Source organism: Melozone crissalis, unplaced genomic scaffold (genome assembly GCF_028551555.1).
Source record: "Melozone crissalis strain CALT ecotype California unplaced genomic scaffold, PUWL_Pcris_2 ptg000018l_1, whole genome shotgun sequence".
Lineage (NCBI taxonomy): Eukaryota > Metazoa > Chordata > Aves > Passeriformes > Passerellidae > Melozone > Melozone crissalis.
In genome coordinates, this window is record NW_026535796.1 from 33,259,092 (window position 1) to 33,281,844 (window position 22,753).

The following is a 22,753-nucleotide window of genomic DNA, read 5'->3' on the forward strand; positions in this document are numbered from 1 at the left end:
GCAAAATTTTAACTTCAGAATCTCCCCATGTTGCTCTCTGAGACAAATGTATTTCCTAGATGGCAATGCTTCAGTTTTACACATATTGAGTGAGGAACTTCAGACCAAGAACAGATCTTGCACTGTTCTCAAACCCACAGCCTGCCCAACAACATGAAGAAAGCAGCACCTGGCTGCTTGTTCCCCTACCTCTGATTTGCCATGGATTATTTTCAGTCTTTAACTTGCCAGTCCTTTACAGAACAGTCAGCACTGTTTTATCCCTCGTTCTGCAGGTTAGCTCTTCCAAGTCTTTTTTTCAAAAACATTTGACCAACTCTTCATCTGATTTCCAATCTGTTTCCAGCCAAAATCAAATGTTCAAAGGAATCACAAATAGATCAACTTTGAGCATCATGAATATTGCAGATTGGTAGAAACTCTTCACCAAGAAACCCAGTAATACAGACACTTGCAAGGACTTCAAATTGTAGCAATTTATCTTTTTTAAACCACTTTCTCCCACAGCACAACCCTAAAAACACATTAATTTAAAATGTTAATCAATTCTCAGTGAACAAATGGCTTCCTTTCCCTATTGTAGCACACCTGACCTATGCCAACGTGCAAGAGGTATTGGATCAAGTAGATGAAGGAGATGTTACAAATCACCAGGACTGGATGGCCAGTGAACACTGGTAACTACCATTACAGACAGATGACTGGCAGACCACTGCCCATGTTACTCTCATCCACTAAAAGGGCTGTTGAAGGAATCCTGCAACTTACAGACTGATGACTCTGATCTCAATCCCTGGTAAAATTGTAGAGCCTGTAATAAGAGTTATGAGCCTATGGATAGATATGGACATTTTGGAAAGAATTTACATGCTTCTTCAGAAGGAAAATCTTGTCTCACTAACCATTTCCAGTCTCTGGAAGAGGTGAATAAGCAGAAAGAAAAATGTGATACCTCAGACATACCTAGATTTAAAAAAAAGTATTTGGCAATGTTAAATATTTGATAAGCCAATGTTGCTAAGAAATTGGATTAAAAAGAACTATTGAAAGACGAAAGCTAGTTAAAGGGTGCTGTCACCTTATTTCAAAAGTTCCATACCTTCTCAGTGATTTCTCATGTGCTGCTCCTCGTAACACTTACTCCATCTTCACAGCACAGCCAACAAACTCCAACTCTCTCCTCACCCAGCTAACCCACTCTTCTGTAGCACTCTTCTTCTTATTGGACACAGCTGTGGCCTGTTAAGGGCAGGCCTGTTCCTAATCTTTGGTGATTAGCACAGCTGTAACTCCTCAGGTGTGAGACTACCTTCTGCACTATTCTCTTACATTCTATCCCTCCACAAAAGGGTAGGAAGGAAACCACACAAAACCCATTCATTATCATGACCTGATGATGAATTTATTTATAAGGCAAACTACCTAACTATCAACTAAACTGGACATATTTAGTGTTACAAAAAAAGTAGTTAGAGTAGTTAACTAATTTAAATTAGTTTAAATTAATTAACTAGTTAAAATTAGTTAGCTAATTTAACTACTGGAAGTTAAATTAGTTTGATGCCAATTATTAAAATAACAAAAAAATGAAGTTGTTCTAAATTTTATCACTACTACCTTTATTTCCACAGTTGATTTCAAGAACAGAAACCAGCTCAATAAATACAAAAAGTGAGAGAAAAACATGTATTTTATTTGTTTTGAGGCAAAAGGAGCTCATCTCATTCAGATCAAAGAAATGGAGAGCAAATGATTGAATCAAGTTTTTAAGAATTTACAGAAAACAGAAAAACCATCTTCATGTTTATCACACCAATAAACAACTGAATTTCCTATGAACTCTCTATTCCTTTAGACTTGGCACATTTTTTTATTGCCCACTACCACACTTCACATCTTGGCTTGTCAAAATGTCACATTACCTATGTAAACATCTGTTTTATGTGTAAACTTCAACAAGTAAATGGGAAAGCCTACTAATTTATCCACCCCCCCAAAAAAGCAAGTATGAACTAAAGATCAAATTAATTACATCATATTCTATGTAATACTGTTTCAACAAGAACTAAAGCCTGTTGAATTCATAACAAAAAAGATGCAGAAACAAAAAGCAGATGTGCAGTGTCATGCATTAGTGTAATAACATTATAAGGCAATAATAAAAAAGGTAAGTTTTATTTTTAACTATACTCACCAAGACAAAAATCAAGCCTGTTATCTTAGTTCATTTTGGTAGTGTAGGCTTTCTTCTTTGCTCAAGCTGAAAGTGTTAACTTTTAGCATATTCACCTGTTACTGTGTTTGATAAGAGATACTTTGGTCAAAATACATGTGGATTTAAATTTTGTGCAACAGTGGAGTTTATATATTTTTAGTTCAAAATCTTTACATTGAAATAAAGAAAAACTCTGTTCCCAAAGAATCAAATTGGGTAAATGGGAAGAAATACTTGAAATTAAATACCCCTAAGCAATATCTCTGCAGGAAATAGAAGTTCATCAGTCTAAATCAAAAGACTGAGTTAATACTATTCTTATAGGCTTTTTGTTGTTGCTTTGTTCACTTCAGGCTCAGATTGAGTGAACAAAAGTAATCACATGGCAGTCTGGAAAGCCAGACATCACCAAAGATTTCCTTTATTGTTCAATGGGCCTTTGTACTGCAGAGCATAATCAACCTCAACCATTCCAAACAAGAAACTGAAATCACATCTCAAAGTTGTTGCAAATGATCTCAAAGTAATTATAGTATCACAGTAATCAAAATGACTGTTCTTTTTCCTCTGCTTATAACTTAAATCTAGTACCTCTAATTTTTACAAACTGCAGTTCACATTAAAACACTTGCTGATAACAAAGCTTTTCTTTGAAAACAACACTGCTTTACATCTAGTCAGGCAGCTTGTGCATATCAGAGCACTCTGTCAAGAGAGACATGGAAAAGGGTAAAGGAGAAAAAAGCTGAAATATGGCTGCAGTTTATCTGTGCCTCTAATGCACTGCAGAATTTCAGGCAGCACTTGAGACAGCGAGTTTCTTCAGATGATCCATAAATACTTGTAAGCTGACATCATCAGTAAGAATGGGTGCTCCAGACTCCTATGAAATAAGGGAAAAAAAGAGAACTGATTATACACATTGTGAAGAAAAAGCATTTTAAGACACAATATGTTCCACTGAATAAACATTTTATAAATTTAGCAAGATCCTAGAAGCGTATCATTGCTGAAATTCTGACAAAAAAACCCAGCAGACTGTACATTTACATAAATTTTCATATATTTACATGAATTCAAGCATAAACCACAACTACATTCCCTTCCATTAACACACAGAGCAATGACTTGCTGTATAGCAAGATCTTTACACCAGCCATACAAAACTCGAGAACTGCCAAATATTAATTTACAAACTTCTACATGTAAATAAAATTTCCACAGCACAGTTCCTGCATCCTTCCTGCCTCAGTAGAGCAAAAAGGAGAGAAACAGTAATATGCAAATGACACAACCAACAAATCAGTATCTGTCAGTGAAGCTCAGACATATCAAAATGGTGAAAGAAGGAAACAAATCCCCTAAGGGTCTGATTTGACACCAAGCAAAGGTCATCCGGCTTTCCCAAAGAGAGGTAGGTGGGCCTATTCTCTCCTGTGCCTCTCTACCACCTCAGAGAAAGACCAAAAGCAGCTGAAACTCACAAGCAATCAAATCACAAAACAACCAAAAAAAACCTTTTGGGTGGATTCTTGCAATTTCACAAATCCAAGAAGTTCAAAACTGTCATGTTTTAATTACTATTTCTAAACGAATTTACCAAATTTAACAAAGTCAAAATAAACAAGCAGTTGGCAACTCTGCAAATATTACACAGTAACTCCCTTAAGTCTTTTGAGACCAGTCTACCACTATTTCCATTTACAGATACAGGAAGAATTCCTGCACAGCTCAACAATTCAACCTTTTCAAAGGTACAAAGCATCCATATTTCCAAATAAATCCAGAGCTGTCGGAACTCTTGTAAAATCTTCCAAAACACAGACACAAAAGTCCTAATGAGGATGCTCAGAACTCAAAAGTCCTAATGAGATGCTGTTTTCTGAGACCTGGCCAGAAACAGTTGTCAGTGAACAACCAAGAGACAAATCCAAGTGCAGCAAGATTTCTTGGATCACTACAACACACAGCCACTCTCAGGGAAGGCACATTAAATTAGGTACCATCTGATAGCAGCAAGATGAGATTAAAGGATGCTCTACTTCCAAGCCTGTCAAATGCTAAGTCTGAGCTCTCTTACATAAGAATCATAGAATCATTTAGGTAGAAAAGACCTCTAAGGTCAGTGAGTCTAACCATTAACTCAGCACTGCCAAACCCACTGCTAAACCATGTCCCTAAGTGCCACATCTGCACAACTCTTAAACACCTCTAGGGACAGCGACTCTATCACTTCCCTGGGCCTCTCATTCCAATGCTTGACAACCCTTCCTATGAAGAAATTTTTCCTAATATTCACTCTAAATGTCCTCTGGCATATTGAGACAATTTTTTATTTTTGTATTGCTTGTCACCTGTGAGAAGAGTCCAACTCCTACTTGGCTCCTTTCAGGTAGCTGTGCAGAGTGATACAGTCTCCCCTGAACCTCCTCTTTTCCAGACTAAGCACCCCCAGCTCCCTCAGCCACTCCTCACAGGACTTGTGCTCCAGAGCTCTCACCAGCTCCATTTCCCTTTCCTGGACACAGTCCAGCACCTCAGTGTCCTCCTGGCAGTGAGGGGCCCTAAACTGTACACAGGACTCAAGGTGTGGCCTCACCAGTGCTGAGCACAGGAGGACAATCCCTTCCCTGGGTCCTGCTGGACACAATATTCTTGATCCAAGCCAGAGTGACACTGGCCTTCTTCGCCATCTGGGCACACACAGGGTCATGTTCAGCAGTTGTCAATCAGCACTCAAAGGTCCTTTCTGAAAATTCAACTGCATCTTCAAACACCAACCACATAATGGAGATGCACAAAAAGTTAATCATTATTTTCTGAAAATGCTTTCTATACTATTAGGGCACCTGCCTGCTAAAGGTTAAAGAAAATCTTTACTTAGAATATTAAAAACCAACTAGGCAATTTATCACCTCCTGAAACATGTTTTCAGTAGTGTGTGGGTGCCCTCTTCTGGTCAGTGTGGACTATTAGTTGTGCACAAAATAAAATACCAAACAATCCAGGAATGTCATGAGAAAAAAAGAGCAAGATGCCAATCAGTTTTAAATTTCTCCCAGATATAACACTTCTCATTTCATAATTAGTATTTGATTCAACTTTTTTTTCACAAAAAAACCTGCAAATGCTACCATATCAAGTACTAGCATATTACCTTGAGCGCACACAGTGCAGTGCCCCTGGGGAGGTTAATACATCATTTCTTATGTTACCCTAGAACTGAATTCTTTTCAGCATTAAAATGGACGGCTATCTTTTGCAAGAGGTATCAGTCTCACCTGTCCAGCATGAAACATTATACTACAGATCAGCTGAAGATTTCTTTTTTGTATTTACATTTGGAATACTGTTTCATTTGCTTATTAATTAAACAGAAAACAGTTGTCCTGTACTGCTGAAAATGTGGAAACTTCAAAAAATTCCAGGTAATGTTTAAATTAAAAATAAGACCTTCTAAACTACAGCATTTGTGTGTATGTTGAGGGGAAACAAGATGAAGAGAAGCACTAATGAACTGCTGGTTATATTACCAACTTTGGAAACAAAAGAATTTGGGATTTGTGTTCAAATTGTGCTGGACCTGACTCAGTACAAAATTTTCAAGTTTTTTCACTCTGGACCTCAGTGATGTTCATTGCCAGAAGCTTCATTAGGTCCAATTCATCCCTATGAAAATGTAGCCTGAAAAAACTTATTTGACAAAGTAACTGCCATAAAATTGCTATAGAGCTTTCTCACTCATGACTTCAATAGTGTACACCATTAGCAAAATACTCTAAGAGCACAGTTAATGTGTAGCTTCAAATGTCTGATGCCATTAGATTTGCATGAGAAGATGACACTACACTAGCACTTACTACAGAAGATAAATGTAGGAGATCATAGAACCATTCAATGCACCATTCAATAATACAAGCTGCTATAGAGTGTTTAACTTCTGAATAAAACTTTCTGCCTAAAGACAAGATTTGAAAACTGATGTTTGGTCACAGAAATTCTGGAAATTCTGGAAAACATCAGTACACTGGCACCGGTGTATTTGCCAGTTCTTATAACTACCTTCAACACTTACCTGCCCTACTGCAAAAAAGTCCCTTAGACTTCACGTGTGGAAAGCACCCTCATTTCCAGTATTTTAAGGTATTGATAGCAATGAGATCTAAAGCTCTGTGATACAGGTGGACAGGAAGATAACAACACAAGGCTGTAACATGCTGACTTACAGAGAAGGCCCCCAGGCGAAGGTCAAGCAGCCTTTCTAATGGCTCAGCCAGGCAGAAGAAGCAATACTGAAGTGTTACTGTTCTGTTCTGCCCTTGAGCAATTTTCATCCACAAGACAGCTCAGCCTGATCAAAGCTACCTAAACCCTCATTGTCACTCATTTATATATGAAAAAAACACACCCACCAATATGAAAATGATAAAGTGGCTGCCCTTCTTAAATCTCTCACAGCAGCAACAGGGAACATCCTATTTGACTACAGCAGGTATAAAATTATTTAAATTCCATCATGGTGAGGACAAGAATATGATTCTACCTTTCAGGCTGATGGGTTTGCTCCTCTCTCCCTCAAAAGCAGAAACACTGTTTGGTAAGATCTGCATCTCTGCTACTAAGCAGAATGAAACTAAACTTAATTACTGGTAAAGTTAAGCTTAATGAATTGTAAATGGTATACTTAGCTTAATCAATCATTGCCTAGCCTCAGAAGATTTAGTACTAAGGCAGCGAGTGCTCTTATCAGTGACTATTCCAGATCTTTTTATCTGTTGCCTCAAGAAAATATCTGCTTTTAACTTTGCAAAACTGTTTCAGTCAAAGTCCTTTGAGGGGCTCTGTCAGGCAAACATCAAACCCATAGTCTTAAGACAACACTGTCTAAGAAAGTAGGCTAGACTTGAAAGCAGCCTAACAGAAGCTTAAAATAGTAAACCAGATCATTTCTGTCTGAAGAAATAAAGCCCATTTTTCTTAACTTTTGTAATTTTGGTCACATCAGACCAAAACTGGGGGTTTTTTTCAGTTTCAAAAACTTGACATTATTACTGATATGTACCTAATGTGCCACTTCACTTGCCTTCTGAAATAAGGGGAAAAAATCACGTACACATATACACGTATACTTTGTCAGCAGATTCATACTCACCTGTCCCCACGCATACATGTTGTTATGAGTCTGAGAGGGATTTACTTTTGAAAGCAGGAATCGAGCCTTTAAAAAATAAAGACAAGAAATTGATCTTCTCAAACAGAATTTTCCTGCATTCAGAAAAAAATTGCGTATGTATGAAATATGTAATTTCTACTATCCAGAGATACAGACACTGCAAACAGCACCTCTGTAAATAAAGCCACTTGCTGATTCCACAGCTCTAATGAAGAACTGCTAACAACTTTTTGATGCAGCTGAAAGTAAGCTTTTGTCTTTTTCAAGCACTAGCAAAGCAAATGTGAATATCAACAAGACAGTAATTAATAATTTTTTTCTAAATGACACAAATAGAAATTCTGGTATTGGTTCAGAGATGCAGACAAGTACTGTCTTTTCTGCCCTACACAGCTTACACAAAGAATCTGAGACTCCAAGTCAGTATGATTAAAACAATAATACATAGTTGGATTCACAAATTAGGGAGAAAGCTACTCCTAAATATCTTGTTCTGTAAAAGCTTTAAGAGTCAGAACATTGATTTGCAATTATGTATATTTTAGCAGAGAAATTGATGTTTACTACCAAAGATATCTCACAAAATTACTAACATATCATTTCCAAGTTTATATAACATACACTTCACCATACCTGGCTTCCTCCATGCTCTGTATCAATGTATCTGGGCATTGGAAATCTGGAATGGAGAATTTCTTGGGCATCATCTACTGGAGCTTGTAGCAAGTGGTGGAAATTTTCATATTCTGGCATATCTTGGTACCCCGACTTACGCCACTGTGCGATGGTCTGGAGACAGGGAAACAAAGAAGTTTAGAACTGATTCACCAAACTTTCTTAGAGGATACGCAGGTCTTTTCAGAGGAGAATGTGTCATTGCTGGCCTCTTTTCTATCGCTCATCCCTTTCTGCCCTATAGTACGGAAGTTAATTTTTAAAAGCCAAGATGTGCAGGTAATATGCTACTAGACTTTTTTTTCAAACTCTTAACAATTTGTGGTCCATCTGTACTTCCTCTTTTTTGGTCATCTTTTACAAGTCAAGTATTTTGTTTGGAGGCAGTCAAAGATATTATTTACACTTCTCTAGGATGCATGTCTATGACACATAAGAAATAAGTATTTATACTGATACCTTTCAGAGTCTGTAGCACAACCTCCCCACCCTCTAGGAGAGAGGCTGGCTGCTCCAGGTCAGCTCACTGACACAGGCAGCTGCTAGGAAAGCCCTGCTAGGGGCTGCTGGGAAAGCCCTGGAGGGACCCTCAGCAGGGGCTCCTCCCTCCTCTGCTTGGCAGCTGCTTTTAAACTGAGGGTCTCCTTTCTGGCTCCTGCCTGAGCTACAGGCCTGGACCAGGCCATAGACCTACTGATCCAGACCCCCACTCAGGGACTTGACTTCATGGCCAGAACTTGGAGCTGCCTCATCCCCATGAACATGTCTGGTGATCTGGACTGAAGGCTGAGTCTGGCTACAGCCCACAGCTGCTCTGCTTGCCTTGCTCAGGTACACTGGGGACAGGTCGTCAGTGACAAGACCCTGCCTGCCTTGCAGAGATGCTCAGCCGTTCCCCTTCCCTCAGGGAGCAGCCCACCACTGCTGCTTGCTGATAGCACCTTAGAAAAATTAGGTAATATTCTCTTACTTAAGAAGTGTTGAAGTTTAGTAAATATTTTTATCAGTGCAGCTACAAGGACAGGATCCAGAATAGTATTTTTCAAATTCTCAGCTATGAACCATTTACAATTGCAAAGCAGTAAAAAGCAGCAGCTCAATTCCTCCAGGGAGGCAGAGCAGTAACAATTCACAAGCACTTTATTACTAAGGAATGTCTATCTACCAAACTGCCAGGAGCAGTTCCATTCATCCAGGACAGTACAGACAAAGGGTAACTATAAACTTGGTGTTCTGACTACCCATCCCTGAAGAACCAACTTAAAGGTCTAAAATAAATGAGTGAAAAGTGGGGAGGAGGGGGAGGAAGAGTATAACACTCCATAAAGTAGGAAAAATATAGATCTGAAAAAATACTCTGCATGTTAAAGCTAATTCATCTCAAACTCTTCATAAGAAACAGGACCAAGATGTCAAGTCATGTCAGGTATGTGCACATTGACATGTTAAACTACCAAACTACAAACACAAACTAGGATTCTGCTGTCAGCCAGGCAAATAAGAGGGTCAAGCACTGAAGGTGCATGAGAATGGAGCCTGACTTCAGTGATTTCCATAATATATCACTCCTACAGAAAAAAGTATTTATGTAAGAAATGACAACTCTTACCTCTCCATGATAAATAAGGATTTGGAAAAAGGTGTCCATAAGGAGAATGCGATCTGGTAAAATGCTGCTGCTATCCAGAAGAACAGGCTAAGATTTAAAAATAAATTTAAAAATTATCAACTGAGGCAGAATTGACCAATTGTATGGCATTGCCAGATTTTTTGATCAGTAACTTAGGAACTTTTTCAATCATTTAGTAAAGCTCCATATTTGCTCCTTTTCATGTTACACATCTGCAACCCACACAATTTCATTCTGAAGTTATCCTGCCTGATTCTATGTCTGATACTTCATGAAAATAATAAAAAATGTATTCAAGAGCTGAAACCTCTTTCATTATTATGCACTTTACTAGTCTTTCATGCACCTCTGTATTTACCCACACAATGCCATTAATTTAATTGTATTTCAATGCATAAAGATTCAGCAGTTCAAGTGTGAGATTTTTGTTTGGGCTTTTTCTTAAGTCTTGTTTTCACAGCATATTAGTACTATGCATATATATCCCCCAATACTGTATATAGTAAATACTCATGGTTTATGAAATCCAATATAATATTTAAGGTTTTCAGTCACCTTTTTAAGGGTAGTGACACTTTTATCAGTGCTATATGATTTAACTGAATCAAAATTACTAGAGATAACAAAAATGTCAACTATTCCAAGAATCAAGAAAAAAATGTTATTCATTCTACACTGAGACATTAGCTCCTGTTTAATCATATTTATCTTTCAATCACCAATGGAACTACTTGTTTTTCACACATGGGAGACTTGCAAGCTGCTCTTCACAACCACCTTATTACTTTCATTTGAACTCCACTTCTAAAAGTCTTTTTTTTATATCCTCATGAATAATCTAAAAGAAAAAAATACTAAAAAAAGTTAGAAATACAACCTGCCAAGATCCTCAACTACTATGTTTGTTTTCACTGCCTCGCTCTCTTTTATGTAACAGACTACTTTTGTTATCTGCTGACACAAACAAGTGCCTGACCCTTCTTTCAGAAGCTTCTTGGAATACTAGCTTTTTATTTTAGGTTTATACAGAATGTGCCATGACAAGGTCAGCTGGAAGGCTCTGTACTAAATCTACACATAATGGGAACCATGTTAAAATTAGAAGCTTTGGATTAAGGCAATAAAATGGAGGAAATCTTTTACATTAAAAAAAAAACCCTCAACTTTTCTTTCAGGTAACAGTGAAAGTACATTTTTAAATGAAATCATTTTTGTTTATATTTACATTCTGGCTCCACAAAGCCAAACAAAGCTCTCAGAAACTAACAAAAAAGTACCATCCTTAAGTTTAAAAAATAATCTCTTTACAAAGTGACTTTTATTCTCAAGACTGCTACATCAAAATTTTGAGATATGCCTTGTTCATAGCTACTTTAAATCAAATGAATGTTATTTCTCATACAATAAATTTTAAACCAATACATTTTATAACATGTAACAGTGAAGACAGCAACCAGCTCTTTCTCAACAAAGCCCCTTTTAACCCACTATGGAGTTATTTTACTGATACCTCTGGAGGTCCATTGAAAGAGTAGGCATAAAGAATTGGCTGAACCATGATAAGCGACTGGGTTAGATCTTGACGCATAAAATGATGACGATAGTAGGAGCTCTCGTCCGGACTGTTGTTAAAAACTTGTAAGAAAGGAGATCTTCTCAAGTGAAACATGAACTGCAAAACAAGAACCACTGATTTGAACTCTGACAGATCAAAAGGATAGTTGTACAAGGAGAGAAATATTTTCCACAAACTGCATGAGACCAATGCCGCAACAAAACTGAACCCCAGCTCCTTTAACATTTTGAATCTCTATAGGCACCTTTGGTAGTTTTTATACACTCCCACGACAGTAAGAGAGGTATCAGAATGGGTAAACCTACAAAGCAGCTTTGAAATGCTTCCTTTACTGTAAATTCTACCATTCCTATGAGGGAGGTTGCTGTTCTACAACTAAGTTACAGCACATGAACAGAAAAAGGAACATTAGCCACAGCAAAGTCAAACCTTGCTAGTAAAAGCATATGCTTTCATTGCTGAAACAAATTCTCCACCTGCTGATTCAATCTCTACACAACACTTAACACCTACAGACAGATCAGTACATAACTGAAACAGAAATATCATGGCAGTGTGTGAAGTGTCCAAAAGTGAAGTATCTGGAGCTATCAGAAGGGAGAAATTTATCAGAACAGATTATTCACAAAGAAACTATTTGAAGTTTAATACAGTCAAGGTCAAGTTCACTTCACAGAGAAGTGTCTGTTTTCTGGTCAGTATCATAGATCATATGGGAGAGAAACAATAAAGCAAATCCATTTATCCTCTTCATGTTTTCTGAATTTCTTCAATAGAGCAGCCCTTTTAAAAGTGTCGTCATATGAATTACAAATTCAGGTGAGATAAGGATTTCATTGTAGGAGAAACAAAAAATCTACATAGTTAGACATTTAACTGTAAGGGCAGAGGACAAAAAAGGACACAGGAGCACAGACAACAGAAATTATTTTCTTAATGCCACATGCCAGACAGTAGTAAGGGGCAGGGGGTCTGTTCATCCTGATATGCCTTATTGTACTCACTGCTACAAGGACTCCTTCACTGAACATTGTCTTCCATCCCTATAGACAAACCTTTCTATAGACAAACTCACCTGTGGATAAAGTGAAAAGGTTTCTGAAAATCTGAAAGAGCTTGGATCATCCTTGTGATATTCTCCAAATTTCTGACACTGAAGAAACCAAGAAAGAAAATCCATATTAAGAAATATACTTGCATGGTCATGCCACTACTGTAAGTTTGGTTTTAACAGGCACATGACTTGTGGTGCTTGCAACTTTGAGGACAGAAACCTAGCAAAAACACTGACACAAGTTCTCTTTTTAACAAGCAGTGAACTTCTTGCATATGAAGCTTTAAGACTTTGTGTGTTAGTTGTTTTTACCTCTAAAATCACTAAGCAGACTTAGATGATTAAACAGCCCAAAAGAAATTGTTTAAAATTAAATTATTGTTATTACTGTTATTATTATTCTTGTTGTTGTTATTGTTATTATTATTATTATAAATAAAAATTAAAATACATTAAAAACACCAGACAGGAAATTGAACTTTTGAAAATAAAAAAAGAATCCATATGGTTTTCTAGATACTTTGCCTAACTTTTTTGTTGAAAATATTTACTCTACAATATCATTACAGACAACAGAAAGTAGAGAAAACTATAATTTCTGTTAATCACATGCTAAAATTTCTCTTAATTCCTGGCAATTACAATATGTTGAAGAAACAAATAAAAAACTGAAAATACACACCTGCTCTTTTTTAAATTTAAAACAGAAAATCTTTGTTAATTCTGTATAACCTCATGTGGAAATTAAGCATTCAGTTTATTTTTCACTTTTATTTTAAAGTAAACTATCACTGAACAGTATGTGTCTGCAAGAAACCCATCTGAGTCATTCAGTACAGCTCGTTTTACCAGTCGTATAAGCTGTCTGTCCAGCCACCTCAGCACGTCAGGGCCCTCCTCTGTCTCTGCCCTGTACACTGCCAATCTGGCCATGAGAATTGCAGCAGCTTCCTGGTCAAAAGATGCAGCAATGTTTTGAATCTGGGTCTGTGCATCTGCCCAGCTGGAAAATAAAAATACAAGGATTTGCATCACAGTGAAAGGAAAAAGCCAACCCCAAAACATCCCTTCAAAATTAAGTGAAAGAAACCTTAACAGTTAGCAGTTCAACAAACTCATGCTGAAGCTTCAAAAAATCTACTAGGCAGATAGAATGAGCAGCCTCCCAGTTAACTATTCTTTAATTAGAAATGTTCCTTATTTGTACAGATGCCATGCAACCAGTGAAATAAAAGATAATGTCACTAATAGAACAGGTACCATATTTTTTAAAAAATTAATGATGAAAGGTTGTTACAGAAAACACCATCCACTAATCTAATCACACACACCCACATAAGCAATTTTCTTGTGCATTTTGCCAGTTCTTTTTAATTTACAGAGTAAACTACTAATTAGACCTTTCATCAGCCCCCAAAATTCTACAAATACAACTAATTAAGTTAACAACATAGTCTTTTCAACAATTAGGGCAATGCTTTTTGCAATAAGCTGAATTTTCCATCGAATTAACCAAGTAATGATCTCCTTCAGCTGAGAGTAAATAAATGTTACTGGACATTGAAAAATGTATTCAAAATACTAAACATCATTTCCTAAAATTGTGAAGTATATTGAATCAAGGAAATTGCAGGTAAAGGTTATACATGGAATACCAGGTATTTACATCCCTCTGAACTGCAGTTAGGATTCTCCAGTTAAGTTATGAAGTGATTTTTGCCATTCTCTAACCCCAAACATATCCTCAGCTTAGGCCTCAGAATTTCATTCAAAGCTTCCCCTTTGTCTAAAATCACTTGGCTTTCTTTAGAGCACTCCTACAATAACCTTTTACAGTCACTGTAACCTCAGAGAAAAAACAGTCCACAGGACAAGAGAGGAAACTGTCTCCAACAAGAGACTGCATACAAAATCTACGAAGTAAAAGGCATATACATAGATATACACCCTGACTTTTCAAAAATTATTCACCACAAGTAAAACATACTTTCTGGCAACTGTGGTCACTCTGATACGTCTCTGTCCACTGGAATGCTGGTACTGAGTCACAAACTGGATTGCACCACGTCCTCCTTGAGGAATGGGAGCATTGTGCTAAGTACAAAAGGAAAAGAAAATAAAAGAGAATCTCAAGATTTTACAGTATGATTTGAAAATGTGTAACTAATTACTAGAAATTCTTTCCAATAGACAGCCCAAGTAATATTAATGCATTGCCTGGTGCTTTTGTTACATTGAGTGCCTTTACTACACACAGATAATCAACTTGGAGATTGTTTAGGGATGTTAGAAGCAGTTACTGGCTTCACCAGATATCCTTAAAGCAACCAATGCTCTCTCCTTACACATGCCCTTACAGAGACAATGTTTTCCAAGGGGCCATACAATTCCTGGTTTCACCACATTCTATTTGAACACCATATGACTCACTGGAATTACAGGATAAGAAAACTGATACTAATCTAAAATGTTGATCAGTGGATCTCCAACAGCACTGTCAAAACAAAGATTGGAATCCAGGTGTAGACTGAAATTTCAAAACTCTGCTCAGTGAAAATACAGGCTAACATGCTATATAAACAATTCAAAAGAGAAGGAGAGTTGAAATCAACTACTACACTAAATAATTAGGCCGGTTTTAGAGCTACCAATAAAATGGGTCCAACATAAATATACAAGAAGTAAAATCAAAACCTGGCTATTGTAAGTTCAAGTTTTCAAACCTTTGCATAAATAACAAACTATGAAATACAGTATACTAAATACACAGAAACTACAGTCGGTTCAGTTCCTGAGCTGCTTCTTGGAATAAGAAATGGTGTGAGAATGAGTACCACACTTGCTCCTCATATTTTCATCCTCTTTTCCCTCAGGGAAACAGGAAATCAGACTATTTGTCCTTCGTGCATTTCAATGAAACCAATCTTTGCTTGCAAATATTGAGCAATAAATTAAAATGTAACAGGATGTAGTAATTATCATGTAACTAAAACATCAGAGAAATACTGAAAAGCACTTTTAAATACACAGATTACAGCATTTCTACATAATGCAATTAAAATACATTCAATAAGTAACACACTGAAAGAAAAAATTTGAGCTAGAGATTATGAATTCTAATCAAAATTTGTCTTTAGTGCTCATTATCACAAACACAAAGATTAGCTCACCATTAGGCAGTTACTGTCCACCTCTAAACTTCAACAACATCATTTGTTGTTGAAATGGCACATCATTTTTATCCCTGCTACTGTGCTTGGGGGAATCACATAAAAATACTTTATATGACTATCAAAGCTTGTTAGATTACTGTGTTTGGTAGACAAGTAGACAAATATTTATTACCTGGTTTACCACCTCAAAGTACAGTGCAAGTGTTGTAGTAGGATTTAGACCACAAATCTTCCATTGACAAGTACCTCCTGTTCCAATCTCCTGCAGAAAGATTTTGTAATACTTTTATAAACCAGAAGCATTTCCTGGTTTGTGAAATACAGCATCTAGCCATTATAGGTAACTGTTTGCAACCACTCTCACAAGCTTTCTCCCTGCTCACTCTGTCATCTTCTCAGACAAACACTCCCGCAAAGCAACTGCAGTGCTGGATATAATTAAATAGGAATAATTTTAGAAAAAAGAGATTGTAGATATTTTTGTTGTAAATAATTAATACATTAGAAATATCAGAAGCTGGCATTAGAAAAAGACTGAAAAAGCAAGTCAGAAACAGCAAAATACCAGATTTTGCTTAAGAAGAGGCAAAAAGCACATGCAAGTGGAATGATTATTCTAAGGCACAGTAGTAAAACTTGAAGTAATAGCTTACACACTGTATTTTACTTAGTTACACAGTCTCCAGTAACTAACAAGGTAACTGTACACAGATAGCAATGTATTTCAACTGACAATTCCTTTTTGGCATCAAAGCAACATAAATATCCAGCAAAACCAATTAAAGTAATCCATCATCCATAATGGACACAGGGAAACCAAATAAAACTTCTAAGGAAAGCTATGCTAGCAATATTGTCACTGTGCCTGTACTCACTTGAAAGCATTTTGGCAAGAGGACTTGTCCAGTTACCACTGAAATGAGCTGCAGGCACTCTCATTTTTTTCATATTCAAATTTGAATTCAGATAGTTTCAACAAAATGGGGTTTGGAATAAAAATTAATCATGATATAACTGCAAAGCCAACAGACAATCTCACAAGTGAATCTCTACTACCTCCTATGAAATAGATATGTAGCTTAAATAAGGATATGTACCTTCAATTTATTTTTGAGATTTTTCATTTTATTGCAATATATTCAATGAAATGAAAAAAATCTGTACCAGATCACCAAGAAAAAAACTGTCGGTTATATTGACTTTTTTACATTCACAAAGATGCAGTTATAAATACAAGGACAATTTAAGGAATAAAAATGCTTGATTAAAGGCCATTTGTGAGCATTTTCATACTGGGAAGTGCTCTACTATGCAGATTCTTAGGAACAAAAGTGAAACTTCTCAAATGTAAGATCTTTTGGTCACTTGCAGAAATTGGTTTTTTATTGGTAATCAAAAGTTAGTAATATTAAATTATAAGAAAATACATTAACATTTAAGTCTAATATAATTTAAAAGGATTACTTCAGGAACCTGCAATAGCTGGATCTTTCAATCAATTAATTAAATGTGCATTTGGTGAAACAGCTACAGAAATGGGAAGAGAGAGTTCTGATAAAAGGGGTATTTCCAGTCTTGTGTCCTCCTGTTCTGTCAATTCCTTCTAAAAAATGTATTTTTATGGTTCACTATGGATAAAAGCACACAGCTCTGATTTTAACAATAAAGCATGCTAACTCATTTTCTACTTGGTTTCCGCTACATCATCATATAACTTCTGTATAATAATTTTAAAGCAACTAAATCTAAACAATCTAAACAAGTGGACAAATCTAAACAAGTAACAAGGGATCTGCAAGGTCTAGTACAATTGAATCTGACCTACTAATGAATGTAAGCTTGCATGTATTTAATTTAAAATTGGTCAAAAGTGACTATTTTGTTCCATTTATGGAAGTTTCAGCCTCTCTTCAAATCCAGAAATCTTAAATCCTGTTTTCCCATAGAAGGACATTACCTTTATTTTCAGCAAAGTTTACTTACATTTTCTGAGACACATGGTCCTTTGGAGTTGAGAGAGACACAGGGTCCAATCGCTCCAGAAATCTTTACTTCTCTTGAAGTCTTCATATTTCAAATAAAAATATACATTAACATGCTATGCTAAAGAATTCAGTCTCATTTTATTGTTAGATAATTAAAACCTCAAGGCATACTGCATTACTGATACCTTTGGGAAAGGTTATAATAATGCTTGATACATATGGAGACACTTTTCACGTCCTCAGTTTCTACACTTAATTATGTTTATTTGCTATACTAATTAGTATATCTTAACAGCATGAACATAAATTAAAACATGGAGGAAAGCTGCTTGATTTATAAACATAGGAGCCTAGAAAGTATACAGGGTAATGCTTCCTTCCTAATGAAAGGATTAAAATATTCAAAGATAAGATTAAAACTGAATACTTCGTACTGTAAGATAAGCCTACACACACCTGTTAAAGAATTTCTACTCTATGTCCTAAGCATATTTAGCTAAATTAGTTATTTATGTTCTTCCAATGTCACTTTCCTCATGGAAGTGATCTGTATATCCCTCTAGAACTGGGGCTCCCTTTATACATTCTCTGGGATCTTTCAACAGAATTCACATCAATATGTATACAAAAAAAAGAGGGTTCAAGTATTTGTCCTAGTACTAAAAATTTAAACAGAATTTTATCAAAAATTAAAATAGCCTCATATTTTACAATATGAGATTGGAACATTTTTCAAGAAACATCAAGGAAGGCAGTGCTTGAACCTACAGGATATTCAGCTCTAAGCTTATCACAATGGTGGAGACAAAAAACATTGTTAAAATGCCAGAATGGGTTCTGGTAAGGACGGAAAGTGAAAGAAAATTTGTCCTGGAGTACACAGAGAAACTGACTTATCTAAAACCAAGAAACCACTGATATCAAAATCTATACATTCACATTGAATGCAAGGTGAGAAGAACTACCATTATACCTAACTCACATTAACAGAATCCCAGAACTACAAAAACATAGCTAGGACTATGTACAGCTATGTACAGCCCACACTTAGTAGATCTGTTTAGCATGCTTCTAAAAATTCCTTAAAAAGGCAGATTCCAGTTTGTAGCCATCCTATTGCATTTTTTCACTAACAGACTGCATTTTGGTATGCTTACCTTTATTTCTAATGTGCCACCAAATCCCATCTTAAATTGTCCTTGCATGTCTTTAGTGAATACTCTCTGAAAAGTTTGTTTGAATAATGATGTATTGAAAGAGTCTCCCATTACCATGTAGCCTCTAGACAACAAAACAAACAAACAAAACCCATGAGTTAAATTAGATTATTTACATAGTTCATTTTTATTAAAGAAACTAAAGACAATTCACTGTGAGACATATTTTTACCTTCTTAAAATAGGCTAATGTTAAATTAGTATTTTGCTACAATGTTAAAGATGAAAGTTTGAAGTGAGCTCCTTGCCCTATGCATCTTAAGGTCATTATAGTATGTAACAAAATCTTTCACTGGAAAAACACTGTGGTGGACTTTCAAAACTAAGGATGCCTCAAGATCCTGACATACAAAATCTTTACTTCTGATAGTTATTATTCCATACTATAGCATTTTGTGTAGTTCATTCATTACTTCAGGGTTAAAACTATGCTCAAGAAGCATGATTTATTTTTATGTTTAGCCACATTCTGTGGATGTAACTGCAACAGTTACCACTTGTCATGAAATATACCCTGCCATTAGAAAATATTAATGAGAGATATTTTTAGTCATCAAACAATGTTAATTAAAACATTTTAGTAAAATATGTCAATAGGTCAAACATTACACTGAAAAGAAGTTTCCAGGTGGATACTAAAAAATAGAAGAAAACAGACAGACAGAATCAGAAATTCCTCCCTGTATGTGGGATGTTGCCAAAACCAAAATAGAAGAGTTGTAAGAGAAATAAACAAACTATACATTAAGGCTACAGAAATAGGGTGAGTCAGAAGAGCAGACAGAAAGAGCAAAACAGTATAAACAAAAACACAACTCAAGTTTGTTTGATGTAGAAAAGGAACAGGAGTCAAATATGCAGGTAAAATCAAATTTAAACATAAATATCCTGAACAGTGAAAGCTCCCAAGCTAGGGCTATACACACAGCTCCAAAGAGAAGGAGTGATTAGCATGGCCAAGCTGGCCTGAAACTCAGGAGCTGTACCTGACAGCCATCTAAACCACTAGCTGAACCTATATATACAATACATATATAGATTATATATATACAATACATAAAAGAATGGCATAAGTAAGACAGAAAGAATAATAGAAGGCTTTATACCACCCCAAAGAATAAGAAAAATAAGGACAGGTCCTTATCTTTACTGGAACCTTCCACTTACACAGATACACACAGAAAAACAGAAACACAGATATGTTTTAAACACGTGTATCTGATAAAATGTTTGTTTAAAAGACATCCATATTATTCAAGCCTCAAAAATATCACATTAAAAGAAAACAGCAAACCTGCTTCTGATTAAACCAAAAATTGTGGCGACAAATCTGCCAGAGGCCAAGATATTCTAAAATTCCAGTACAAATGTAGCCAACAGAGTTTGTCTGTTTACACTTTTTTAAATAGCGGAATTGTTTGCAAGCACTTCCTGTTCAACAGTTTTAAACTGCATCTTTATATCCTACCAAAAAAACCAAACAGACACATACCCAGTGTAGTTGGGACAACACTTCATCTCCAGCAGACCAGTCTGATCCAATGCACATGCATAGATGTCAATAACGTGACCATTTGTTGCAGCTCGATTAGCCAGGGCTTCAAAATGCTAAACACAAGATGAAAATGCAGTTCATAGCAATTTACAATGTGAACTCTCCTCATCTTCACATTAAATCCTAAAGTCACAAAATTTTTCTATAACATTATCAGATTCTATTCACATAAAAGCATATTTTTCCTAAAGTTAATAAGACTGGAATTTCAACACTTGGGGTTTTTTTCCTGATCAGCTGAGAGCTTGACTACCACTAAAGAGAACAATGGCTGTTATTTAAACTAGAAAATTTGATCATCTTCCATTTAAACATTGTGTTTAGTGCTAGATCCAGCACAGAACTGAATTTACTATTCTAATCTCAAGTGTCTACAATGAGAGATGCCTGCAACTGAGCTAATTGTTTAAGCTCCCATTATAATCAGTCAAGATGACTTCCACAAGTTTTGGATGCAGTTCACCAACCCAAATGTACATTTTAAATTAAATTAGATATGACTAAACTCTACAGCCTAATCCTTCCCCAACTCTTATAGGTAACTTCAAGAGACAGTTTTGAGCACCTGTCTTAGAAGCACCAGCCTTACAACACTAAATACACCATTTGGTCACATAAATTTCTGAATTAAACCAGAGAAACACTCCAAAGAACTTTAATGTGAGCTAAACAAGTCCTTACTCAATATCCTGACATTTCTGAAGAAATTCTTGAGCCACACCACTATTCAGAGCCCGGTGAACAAAACCACACAATTCCCACCTCTTTACACATTTGCTATTACCAATAGCATTTTGCAGTGCCCACCAATTTAAATGTTTACTTTATAGGAGTATGTATGAGATCCCACGACCATCTCTTACCTTAGTACCCTTTTTAACATATTTTGCATTGTCTTTCTCGATGTCATGCCATGATCTTATAGGTAACTTCAATTCATCCCCTACAACCATGCCAGGTCCCTGCGTCGCTGGTCCTCCAATGAACATCATGATGCGTGCACCAGTATTAGGGAAAGTGCACTGCAGGAAATAAAAGACAAAGAAAACCTCTGGGTTTTGCTACAAACTGAACAAAAGAATTAGATATGTGCATATTTATCACACTGATAGGATTGTAACAATAACAGCATTTTTTCCCTCCCAGAAGTTAAATCTGCCAGTAATTCAAAGTCTCATTTTTGCCTTATTAAAAATATGTAAATGTCTATGAAATTATAAGCATGTAAAGGATGAGATTCACCAGAATCATCCTACAAAACTCATACACATCAATTAGAAATGTTTTTACATATTGATTGTGGAAGCTTTTCTGCAAGAAAATTATCTAGCTGTAGTTTAGCCCAGCTGCAGCTAAAGCTTTTACCTCCAGGAGCCCAACAGCTATAGACAGAGCCACTCCAGAGGAACGTAGGGGCCGCTTTCCTTGTGGAACAGGCCAAGGATCCCGCTGCAGCTCACCCAAAAGATCAGTAAGATTCATGTCAATCTTCTGCACTGGTTGCAAAAATCTGGAAACAAATACATGGAAGTAGTTTAGATTTAAGTTATTTAACAAAAATTTTATCAATTGCTCACTAGCAATATATTAGACATATATTTGCGATACCTGTTTCTAAATTCTGGTCTGAATTCAGATCAGTGTCTCTGCTTCATCAAAATAAAGCAGTTTGGAATTACTACATACACATTCAGTTTAAGAAGTTGAGCAAAGAGTTTGCAAAACTGAAACTTGCAGACTTACAGATACCACCATTATCCAGAAAGAATCTTAACTAGTCAAAAGAACAGAGCAGATGATGGCCTATGAATTCCAAAAAGAAACATGTTTCCCTGCTTCAGCAACAATCAAAGATCAGGAGAAAAATTAACACTGTAAGATCTCTTTTATGCTGCTCCAAGTAGTTTACATAGGCAGCTAATTTTTAGAGGGCAGAGACAGCAAAACTGTCTTTCAATAATTTCATAAATTTCTTCTGCCACAGTGAAATACACAGGAAAATCAAACGCCAGCCTGCAATTTCTAAATGAGAGACCAAAGGGGAGGGAAGAAGAATAGAAGAGGGAGAAAAAAGGAAGGCACAACTGGCTATCTGCATAAGGGGCACTAAAGCATCTATTAACACTTCCCAGCACACCAGTCAACAGAAGAATCATTATTATTATTTATGGATCTATAACATGCCTCTCAGAGCACTTCCAAAAATCATCCAGATAATACTACTATTACCCATTGAGTCAATTCTTCCCAGTACAAACAGTAGGAAAGAACAGTCTACTAGTAAATTTGCACCTGACCAAGAAGTTTGGCTGTCAGTTTATTGTTTTATTGATCATAAAACCAAGGTTTTCCAGTACATTAGTGGGGTCAAGGTATGTCTTTTAAGATATTTAAAGTAGATTACCTGTTAGAAGGTGGTGGCTGCTGCACCTGAGGACCCCGACCGACTTGTGCAACAGCTACTTTTGTAAGCCCCAGCATTTCCTGTCACCAAATAAAT

General features: G+C 36.2%; 1 protein-coding gene across 1 annotated transcript in view; it reads right to left on the minus strand.

The window, feature by feature from the left end:
- Positions 1-1,672: 1,672 nt before the first annotated feature.
- The window catches only part of SEC23A (SEC23 homolog A, COPII coat complex component), a 28,536-nt gene continuing 7,455 nt past the window's right edge, over positions 1,673-22,753 (minus strand). The window contains exons 6-20 of the mRNA XM_054275329.1: positions 22,658-22,737; positions 21,619-21,763; positions 21,117-21,275; positions 20,191-20,306; positions 18,639-18,762; positions 17,480-17,560; positions 15,669-15,758; positions 14,311-14,417; positions 13,173-13,326; positions 12,345-12,422; positions 11,204-11,365; positions 9,673-9,759; positions 8,022-8,177; positions 7,368-7,433; positions 1,673-3,098 (exon numbers count right to left, since the gene is read on the minus strand). Of these exons, the coding sequence (XP_054131304.1) occupies positions 3,009-3,098; positions 7,368-7,433; positions 8,022-8,177; positions 9,673-9,759; positions 11,204-11,365; positions 12,345-12,422; positions 13,173-13,326; positions 14,311-14,417; positions 15,669-15,758; positions 17,480-17,560; positions 18,639-18,762; positions 20,191-20,306; positions 21,117-21,275; positions 21,619-21,763; positions 22,658-22,737 (1,695 nt within the window). The 3' untranslated portion in view covers positions 1,673-3,008. The remainder of the gene's footprint in view (positions 3,099-7,367; positions 7,434-8,021; positions 8,178-9,672; positions 9,760-11,203; positions 11,366-12,344; positions 12,423-13,172; positions 13,327-14,310; positions 14,418-15,668; positions 15,759-17,479; positions 17,561-18,638; positions 18,763-20,190; positions 20,307-21,116; positions 21,276-21,618; positions 21,764-22,657; positions 22,738-22,753) is intronic.